The following is a 10,917-nucleotide window of genomic DNA, read 5'->3' as shown; positions in this document are numbered from 1 at the left end:
TCGTGTTGTATCTTCACTCATCTGATACTAAATATGAACGGTAAGAATGCTCTGAACCCTACACGTATTATATCCCCATCGTTTTTTCGTTCACATTTGCCCAACATGTTAATTTGCTGAGCGGGGTTTATGTCATCTGCTAGGCTAGGGTAATCGAACCACTGCAGTCTGCACTGAGTCTGCACGCATGAGGCAGGCTGGTAATAAGTCTTATATATGGTAAGAACGTTCTGAACCCTACACATTTTCGATTACGATTGTTCTTGCCTTGAAATAATAATTCGGAAACCATTCATTTACTGAACTGATGCAGTCGTATTCAGTGTAGTCTGCTACATATGACAGAGTCGATCGAGTCAGTCTTCCAAAATGCTGGTACGTTATCGGAATAACACTTGTGTTTTCTGTTAGCGGCTGGGAATTGTATACTAACTCATCATTTGGTAATGTGGATGATAAGCTACATGCCACTAACACGGCATATGAGAAGAATCTATGCAAGTCGGCGAAAATGAGATGAAACACGGCGGCTTCTATTTTTAGATCAGTGGCACTGTGGCACAGGCACATGCAATCTGTCAGAAAAAAACCCACTTCTGTTTTAATTGAGAAGCAGGGAATTTATGATCATTTGGTATTGTGGAGAATAATTATAAGCTACATGTCATTAATTATATCTGAGGATGAGAGCACAGTCTCGCTTAGGCAAAGGGCGGAAGAATACACTCTGTGGAAAAGTTAGCACACTCTTGGAGTGCGCTAACAGTTTTAGCGCATCGCCATTAGCCAATCAACTGGTTCACATCAGTCATGTGACACCAGTACTTACTGACATCTTATTTATTTATTTATTGTTTATTTGATCTCACATTATATGATTTTGGTTTTTTTCCTATTTTGTTTTTCCTTCATTTTTTATTTGATATAATTCGTGTTTTTTTGTAATTAATGCATTTGTATCTGTTTTAAAACATATGTTTTTATTTATCTAATAATTTTTGGTCGATGTTTACCTTTTCAGTAGAGAGCGATTCAAGATCAAGAAGACAATCTTTATTTTTCATCTACTCGATCCAACAGTTAATGCACAAAATAGTACTATCACGCCGTACTATGTACTACACACGGCATCTCCTGTGTTGGTATGACCTCGCGCTTCCTGTGCACACTTGAATGCGCCCAGATGTTGCAGAGTACATTATTGTGTAACAGACGGCGAAGCTATTAGACTGCAGTTTTCATTGGCTGTTGCGGACCACATTTCCCGTGACGTCATGGAATCTCCCACTAACGCTCTATTAGGTCGACTTGCGCTCTTTCTCTGTTAAGTCGGCCCTTGAGACGGCTCATGCAACCCAGTTGTGCGGCGCGCAAAGCTCCGACTTTACAAAGCAAGCTTTGGGGATAAACAAGATTTTTAAGTTCTCTCATGCAATCCACACCCCTGGTTTCTCAGACTATTTCTGCTCATAATCTTTGTAAAATGACCCCCGTTTTATGAAAACTCCCTCCTTTTTAAGACCAGGTTATATCAGAATGGATGTGGTCTTAAAAGGGGGTTTCCACTGTACAGATCTGTGGTGGTTAGTCCAGATTGTTGACAGGGAAAGGATGTATCCTTCATGTTCTACAGTGGAACCCCCCTCTCAAGACCTCCACAAATCTGAGAAAATCGGGTCTTCAAAAAGAAGGAATCTTTAAATGGGGGGAAAATTTAAGAGGTTATGAACCAAAAAAGTCTGAAAACAGGGTCTTAAAAGGGAGGGAGTCTTAAATTGGGAGGTCTGAAAAGGGGGGTTCCACTGTACTCAGAGGGATAATGTTATTGATAGTAATGCCCCCCCTGTGTCGGCTCCCTCAGGTTCTTATTTATTTGGTTGCTGAATGTTTCGCTTTGTACTTTTGTGATGTCGATGACTCCAACTATACCTACTGCCAGGTGACCGACCCTCGCTTGGTCTTTTTGTTGTTGTTTTATGATTTGTTTTTCTTTTCAAAGAAATAGTCACGTTGATTTGTTTTAGCCTTTGAATCAAAACAAAAAGAGAAAAAGAAAAAGATTCTGTAAGGTCACATGACAGATTCTCAATTTTATAAGCTCAAGCTTTGTGTTAGAATGTTTTAACAATGGACCCTCCCCCCCCCCCCCCCCCTCCCTGTTAAGACCTTTGCAAATAAGATGTTATGAACAGAAAATCTGAAAAAAAGCAAACTTAGAGGCCTACATTGAAAATAAATAGGGATGGGAGTGGTTCTGAAAAGAGAGGAGTTGGGGGTTCAGGGTAGAGGTTCCACTGTTGTAACACACACTTCTGGAAAGTTCTAGATGTCATCAACTGCCATGTTTGGTTGCATATTGTCCACAATATTAGCTTTTACCACTGAAAGTCAACTTATTTCTACATGTAATACAAAGCTGACACCCAGCTTTTGAGATGCCTTTATTTATTTCTGTATTTGTTCTTTTTTGTTTTGATTTTTACATTTAGTCAAGTGTTGAAAATGTTTCAACGTAGAGGGGGAATGGAGACGAGGGTCGTGGTGTATGTGTGTCTGTGTGTGTGTGTAGAGGGATTCAGAGAAAACTACTGGACCGATCTTCATGAAACTTGACATGAGAGATCCTGAGTATGGTATCTCCAGACGTTTTTTTCATTTTTTTGATAAATACTTTTGATGACGTCATATCCGGCTTTTCGTAAAAGTTGAGGCGGCACTGTCACGCTCTCATTTTTCAACCGAATTATTTGAAATTTTGGTCAAGTAATCTTCGACGAAGCCCGGACTTTGATATTGCATTTCAGCATGGAGGCTTTAAAATTAATTAATGAGTTTGCTCATTAAAGTTGTCATTAAAATCGATTTTTCGCAAACAGATTTAAAATTGATTGCATCGTATTCTTCATCACATTCTGAATAAAAAAATATATACAGATGTCATGTTTACTCTTAAAATGTGATCACAATTAACGAAAATAGATTAATTAGTCTCACGATTAAAATGTAAGAAATCGATCCAAAAAAGATTTCATCTTATTCTTTATCATTTCCTGATTCCAAAAACATATAGATATGATAGGTTGTATTCAAAACAAGCTCAGAAACTTAACAAGAATACAGAAAAGCGTGCTTTCCTGCTTAGCACAATATGCTACCGCGCTATTCTGGCGTGTTAATGTCACTGCGTTTTGCACGTGGGAGGCGAGCAATTTCCTTCTCGCGGGGATTGACGAAGCTGACTACTGTCTTGGTTAAAAATATACAGTGCGTTCAGTTTCATTACGTGAGTTCGACAGCTTGACTAAATGTAGCAATTTCGCCTTGCGCGACTTGTTGTCAGACTGCCAAGATTTAAGTTTAGCACACATTTTCTTATGTGTCAGAAGATGAGAGCAGATTCCAATAGTTGATTTTCAAAATTGTAAAATGTTTGAAGGAGAAGTGAACTACTTTCTGTGTTTGTAAAGATGGTATGCATGTTAAGAATCAAGATGACTGTAAATGGAACCCTGATGACTCTACTGAAAATGGTTCTTACCTCAAATGCACTCTCTCTCTCTTTCTTCATTCTGTCTATATGGAGTGGCTATGCATTTTACTGTAAGAAAGAGAAGAGAGGGGACTTTATAAGAATGTTCCAATTTTTACCAACTTTGGTTTTGGTAAAGTCTTGCAGGCTGACGCTTTGTATACATGTGTGTATGTATGCGCTTGTATGTTTGATGTCTGATTCAGTGATCGAACCATAGAAATTAAAATTAAAAAAAGAAAAAAATGTTATATTGTAGAGTTGCTATAACATTAAAGAGGAGATTACTCTATAGTTTGAAGTAGTTACACTGTGTGTGTGTGTGTGTGTGTGTGTGTGTGTGTGTGTGTGTGTAAGTATAGTAATAAATATGTTGCAGACTTAATCTACCTTTTGGGCAGCATTTCAATGTCAAACAAGAACACACACATACATACACATGTGGGTGTATTAATCATATGGGCAAAGATTTTCGGGGAAAAAATACAGCTCTACAATAATTAAAGTTTTGAATAAAACACTTAAACTTGCACCAGTACGAACTCAGCAATATACAGTAAACAGCTTTTTAACAGTCGACCGGACCTACACAATCCCAGCTTGATGGTGAGACACTGAACTCGTCGATCTACACAGCTCGGTGAATCCGCACTTACTGAAACCACAGGCCAACGATATTGGTTATTCAATTGGGTTAAACATAACGTCATTCAGAAAACAGGTCGGCATGTAATACAACAGAAACACTTGGGACCACACAACAAGCAAAGCTTATATTAAAAGTTATAGTTATGTATTTAAATCAACACAGAACATGTCTTATTCAGGTGCTGTCAAGGTCTAAATAATGCTTATACCTTTACAGAAAATATCAGATAAAAATAAAGAATGTAAATAATAATATAAGAAAAGCAGAAGAGAAACTACAAGGCGGTATTCATGTTCCACCACTGTGGCACGTAAAAGACCTCGGTCATTCTGCCATAAGACTTGGTGCCGGTGGCTGATAACACCTAAACACGCACACACCTGGGTGGCGCGACTCTTTTGCTGCTTGCTGTCCACTGGATGGAAGCGACCCGAATTTCCCAGCGAAGTTATAAAAATGAAAAAAATGAAAGAATGGAAAATGATAGTTATTATCTACAACAATTATCGAAAACACAAACAACCAAGCACTCTATATTCAACACACAATATAAATTCTTGTTACCTTCTGAGACAAACGTGAGCATTTGCTGAACAGAACATTACAGCACAAAACAAAATTTGTTGCAGAGCGCCTATGTAAAACGTCAGTCAAGTACACGCCACTTCAGTAATGTCCTTGTTTCGATAGGTCTCTCTGGATATTTTATCGCGTTGCACTTTGCACACACCAATAAAGATAGCAGACTTAGTGGAAACAAATTACCAGCAATTAACGCACAATTCAATTGACAGGCTACAGATTGTCATTACCGACGTGTTCTAATTGCTCTAGCCGAGTAAAAGTAAGTTGTGTTATTTTGTAATGATTGTATTTTGTGTTGACCGATTAACATGAAACTTATCATGTCTTGTGTGTTTACTCTATCCTTTGCAAAGAACTACAGATTATCTCTGCTGTTTTTATACATATATTTTTTAAAGTTCTTCTAATTTTGGTTGTTGATTGTCCTTGCCCAACAATTTGTACACAGCAACAATTGGGGTATTCACTCCACTCATTTCTGGTTCTCGCGGAAGGTAACCTTGCAAAGATCGGTCCCAAGCACATACGTCTTAAAAACACAGTGTGTGTGTGTGTGTGCGTGTGTGTGTGTGTACGTGTGTGTGTCCGTGCATGTGTGTTTGTGTGTATGTATGTGTATGTATGTGTGCGTGTATGCCTGTGTGTGAGTGTGTAGGTGTGAGTGTGTGTGTGTGTGTTTGTGTGTGTGTGTGTGTGTGTGTGTGTGTGTGTGTGTGTGTGTGTCTCTATCTCTGTCTTTCGCTCTGGCTCTGGCTCTCTCTCTCTCTCTCTCTCTCTCTCTCTCTCTCTCTCTACACACACACACACACACACACACGTGTCAGGAAAAGATCACTAGTGCCGTGCAGGGAGTGAGGGTGGAGGCTGGGTGGGGCAGAGAGAGAGAGAGTAAATATTCTGCAAAGTAATAGCGTTTTCCCCCAACGTTTTTCAACAGTTTAACATCATGGCCACCCATTCCTCTTCTTCTCCATGCATGGACGAGTCCACCACAGACTGTCCTCAATGCCAATCTATATGTCTCGGGGCCTCTATCCTGCCCTGCGGTCACCTCGTCTGCAGAAAATGTCTCCATTCTCTGGTGCAACAGGGAGGCTCTAAACTTGCATGTCAAACCTGCGGAGAAGACCTATCTCTTCCAGAGGGTCGGGATTGTAGTGTGAGTCGGCTTGCTCAACTTTTTGGGACAGACCCAGTCATGGAACAACTCGTCAACTTGAGACTGGAAAGTCAAGGTCGGAGACAGTGCTCGGTTTGTGATTGTGACCGAGACGCCACCATGGTTTGCCAAGACTGCAAGAAGAGTTACTGTGACGCGTGCTGTGACGCTCACACAAAGATGGCCGCCTATGAGGATCATGCTTTGCTTTTGTTGTCTCACGCTCTTCCTGATAATTCTGATTTCTCCCAGAGCATCGCAGACACTGAGGGCCTACAGTCACGGGTCAAATCTCGCAATAAGTCACGCGGTGAATCGTGTAATCATCAACAGGAGTGGAAGCAATGGGTAGAAAAGCAAACTCAGCAGCTTCAAGAAAAGGCAAATAAACAACGAACAGTTGTTGCGACTCTGAAAGAGATCATGTCCCTGGCAGAGCGGGCACTGGAAGAAGCAGAAACTGAAGGAAAGATCCTCAGAGCCTACGCTGCATGCTTACCTCAGTATGACGTCATTGAGTTGTCTGACGCCCTCGTCATCATCCTGAGCGAGCCTGACGTCACAATGGAAGTCAAAATGGAGACTTTAAAAAGCCGTTTGTGTGACATCATCAAGGGAAGCCAATCTAAGAGCGTGGAACATTTCCAGAATATCGCTGAGGAGCTGAGCAATCTGACACATGATGGTAAGTTGTAGTATATCATACAAGTGCCAGCGTGTTTTTGTTTTTGTTTTTGAGAGAGAGAGAGAGAAGTCTGAAGTCTGAAGTCTGAATGTTTTAATGAGTAGGCCTTGGGCCCTTTTCATGGAGATGAGCACATCTCAAGCACCAGCATACAAATGCACATAGTAAACAAAAACAAGAACATCCTACTAGTATCGCCCTGTTTCGTTTACGGATTATGGATTACGAATGGAAAGCGCCTTCATGACAAATGTAGAAAAACGTAGCAATAGCGGCTTACTAGTGTTTGAAAACAGCATGGTTAATTTAAACAATGATGGGATTCTAGTGTATTTTCGTGGAATATAATATTCTCTTAACTCAGCATATTTAGGGCATTCTAAAACAAAGTGGACTTCATCTTCAACACTGCCACAACAAAATGGACAAGATAAATCAGCGGAGGTTGCATTTAAATTAAAGCGAAATCGATGCACTTTCAGAGGAGATACTCCCAATCTAAGTCTAATCAGAAGATTTCTAGCTTTAATATGTTTCAAATCACTTAAATAGTTGAATAATGTTAGGGTTGATTTGAAGGTTCTGTACAGAGAAACGTTCACTTCCTTGTACATTTTCAAGCCAGGTTTGCTTAGGCTATAGATGAAATAAGTGTTTCTTTAAATGCTGTTAGGAACGCCCTCTCATCGCCAACACCTTGGTTTTCCCATACTTCATCAAAACCGTACATGTACAGAGTGTAATAGATCGAGGAGGCCCATGTTTTCTTATTTTGTTCATGGAGATATTTCAGCATTTTATACGCCTTGCTCGGAAGGCGATGATGTGGCATCCTCAATATACGTAGCCAAAAACGAATGCATTTAACAAAGCTGTTTATAAACAAGGGGTAGGCTACCTTCCCGTTTCTCCATAGACCATAGCATTTGGTGTTCTCATACTCGTATTCAAAAAACGTTTAAGTGCGAATAAATGAACTCTCTCTATAGGTGTATCACCATATGACAGCATCGGTTGAATCTGTGCGTCGAAAAGCTTGAAAAAAATAGCTGGAGATCTGTCACCCAGTTGCCATAAACATTTTAAGAGAGAGAGAGAGAGAGAGAGAGAGAGAGAGAGAGAGAGAGAGAGAGAGAGAGAGAGAGAGAGAATAATCTCCACCATCGAATACTCTTAAATGAAATAAAATAAAATACATTATAATAATAAATTAATAATAATGATTTTTAAAAAACAACACCCAGTTCGCATTCATGTGAAGGGTATCAACTCAACTCAACTCAACTCAAATTTATTAATCCATATGGAAATTATGTTGTAACAATACTCATTTCCAATCAAAAGAATAAGAATGCATACTAAACACAGTCTCACTAACGCAAACAGTCATCCGTCAAGTCAAGTCTGCCAACTCACAACTCACTCACACAACAACAGCAACAGCAATACAATTTAACAAAAACCATAATTCCAATAACAAAAAGACGTCCAAGAGTCCACCTCCACATCCACGCACACACAAGGTTTACAAAGCACCACATGTCGACTAGAACACCGCACATTTGGGCTACGGTAATACAGTTACTAAAAATACATACATTACAGATAACCCAGCAACAGAGTACAGTAATAATTATGACAGAGAAACATGATAGAGGCCTCTAACATGTGATTGGTTGAAAGCATGGATAGCTCTGGGAACAAAAGAATTGCGGAAACGTGACGTTCTAGCAACCATAGCCCTCAGTCTACCACTCCTGTCAATGCGTCGAGAGTCAAATTCAGGTTTCAGTGGGTGTGTCTCGTCAGCCAAAATTGAGGTCAGTCGGTCAGTCAGTCGTCTCTGGCAAACTGATTCAATGGTCTCTTGTTTCCTGCCTACAACAGATCCAGCCTTCTTGACTAGCTTTTCTAGCCTGTCACTATCCTGTTTACTAAGGTTACCCCCCCAGCACACACATGCATATATCATCAATGTAGGTTGTTTGCCTTTCTGAATTTATCGACCAAATTTCATAATTTGACGTACACATTTTTTTCCCGGATTGTTTATGTTTGCAAAAAGAAACATACTGAGACTACCTGAAACAGAGACAGAATTAAACATGCGACAGCAATAGTGACAGCTGGTGTAACATCTTCCAAAACCCTTGCATCACTGAAAGCAGCTTGTACTAACACTGTAGACACAAAATCAGACAATTAACGTACACTACCTTATTATTGTAATGTGTCCCTGTTATGCCGCATTAGAAAGTAACACATCTCTACCATTCGCTTTCTTTCAACAGAAGAAGCCAAAAGAAGTTCTTCACCTTCTTTCAAAGACGCACAGGAGTTGGCAGCCTCACCAAACCAACCCACAGAAACGCCCTCTGAATCGACAAAAGAAACACCCACCATACCCAACCCCATCATTCACAAACCCACAGCTGACCCTATGACAGCAACCCCGAAGAAAGTCTTCACAGTCGCACCCACAGCAGACGATGATACACAGAAGCCTTCAATCGATGCTATCGCCTATACTCATGATGACCGGCTTGTGATGGCCGATGGAGGCAATTACAAGGTCAAAATTGTCGATTTGCGAGATCCAAAGACAGTAACAGCGTCCGTCAAACTAGACTTTAAGCCTCTGAGCTTAGCGGCACTGCATGACGGTCCGGTTGCCTTAACAACGGACAATACCGTTATCTACTTACTAGACCTGGTTGACACAGTGACAGCTACACAGATAAAGACTTTAAGTCAGTATGCAGGGGTAGTAGGCAGCACATCCGACGAAACCCTTATCGTCAGCTGCTGTAAAAACAACACCCAACCCGCTCGCGTTGACGTCATCAATCGCGCCGGTGACATAGTGAGGACCATCGCTGACGTCACTACCATCCCGGGCCTTGAGTTTCCTGGCCACATGTGCCTGGTCGACAAACACGTCTTGATCGCTGACTCATGGAAAGATGTCGTGTACTATGTTGACCCAGAATCCTGCAAGCTGACAGAAGTGGTAACACATACTGGACTGAACCGACCCAGTCAGATAGCTGCCGACGAAAGTGGCAATGTGTACGTAGCCAGTCGAGACAGTCAGCGTGTGTTGGTGAGGTCGAGAGAAGGAGAGTGGAGATGCCTGCTAGAGGGACATCAGCACAGCGAGCAGGCATGCTTCTGGCCTCGGGGAGTGTGTGTCACCACCACTGGGCGGATTATGGTGGCCTGGCGTAAGGCGTACAGTCACTCTGTCGTCATTGGTTATGACGTGTGAAAGAGTCCAGCAGGACTCTGTCTGCCTGTCTCTCTGTCTGTCTCTGTGTCTTTTTTCGGTCTCTCTCTCTCTCTCTCTCTCTCTCTCTCTCTCTCTCTCTCTCTCTCTCTCTCTCTCTCTCTCTCTCTCTCTCTCTCTGTCTCGCACACACAGAAAACACACACACACACACACACACACACACACACACACACACACACACACACACACACACTGTAGACGCCAGAGTCACTGTGACAGAGTTCTTGGTGCGAACCATGCACTCGGTTGCATTGAAGAAGGCTTCACAGAGATGTAAAAGTGTAGACCGCTAGAAGTAACATCACAGACCGCATCATAAGCTTCTAGTGCTGAAGCTCCTCACAAATAAAATGTGACTATCAAGTTTTTGTGAACGGTGAGAGCAGAGTGTGTCAGTGGTTGAAATGGTTTTGCCGCGTGTATATACTGTGGGGTGGGTGGGTGTGGGTGCGGGTGCGTATGCTCTACAGTTTCTGGTGTGTGTTTGTGTGTGTGGAGGGGGGGTTGTGTGTGTGTGTGTGTGAGAGAGAGAGAGAGAGAGAGAGAGAGAGAGAGAGAGAGAGAGAGAGAGAGAGAGAGAGAGAGAAAATCACAAGGACACACTACATTTTAAGGGGACAGAACCAATCAAGTTTATAAGTCATCAACGACAGCAGCCGCGATTACTTCCCTTACGCTGTACGAAGAGATTCCTTGGCGGTGGCGGGGGGGTTGTTGCTTCGTTTATCAGTTTGATTTCGCCCTTGTTCACGAGTATAAGGCTTACCCACGTAGTGTCTGCAGTGGAAAGAAGATTATTACAGAAACAAATGCCATCTGGTTTTTCATATGAAGCGAAAAAACTAAAAATACAAAAAAAACATCGATTTTTACTAGGGTTTTTTTTCCGTAGAGAGAGAGAAAGAGAGAGAGAGAGAAAGAGAGAGCAAAATAAATTGATAGTTACGTAAAACTGGCTTACTTGCCAAAATAACATTTCTGCTTTTTCTTCCTTTCTGTCATTCTTTCTTTCTTTATGTGC

The 10,917-nt window shown here is 41.4% G+C and overlaps 1 protein-coding gene across 1 annotated transcript; it reads left to right on the top strand.

The window, feature by feature from the left end:
- Positions 1–4,524: 4,524 nt before the first annotated feature.
- Positions 4,525–10,259, top strand: LOC138976629 (tripartite motif-containing protein 55-like). The gene is made up of 3 exons (XM_070349502.1): positions 4,525–5,022; positions 5,701–6,607; positions 8,899–10,259. The coding sequence occupies exons 2-3, from the start codon at positions 5,710–5,712 to the stop codon at positions 9,873–9,875; spliced, it is 1,875 nt and encodes a 624-aa protein (XP_070205603.1). The 5' UTR covers positions 4,525–5,022; positions 5,701–5,709; the 3' UTR covers positions 9,876–10,259.
- Positions 10,260–10,917: the final 658 nt, after the last annotated feature.

Source organism: Littorina saxatilis, linkage group LG1 (genome assembly GCF_037325665.1).
Source record: "Littorina saxatilis isolate snail1 linkage group LG1, US_GU_Lsax_2.0, whole genome shotgun sequence".
Taxonomy (NCBI): domain Eukaryota; kingdom Metazoa; phylum Mollusca; class Gastropoda; order Littorinimorpha; family Littorinidae; genus Littorina; species Littorina saxatilis.
The sequence above is the reverse complement of the archived record's forward strand: the minus strand, read 5'-3'. Positions and strand labels throughout refer to the sequence as shown.

What these genes read in the sequence shown, in the direction of transcription:
- LOC138976629 (XM_070349502.1), top strand. Translation starts at nt 5,710, where the DNA reads ATGGCCACCCATTCCTCTTCTTCTCCATGCATGGACGAGTCCACCACA. An exon ending in GAGCAATCTGACACATGATG is followed by an intron (nt 6,608 to 8,898) that starts GTAAGTTGTAGT and finishes TTCTTTCAACAG; the next exon opens with AAGAAGCCAAAAGAAGTTCT.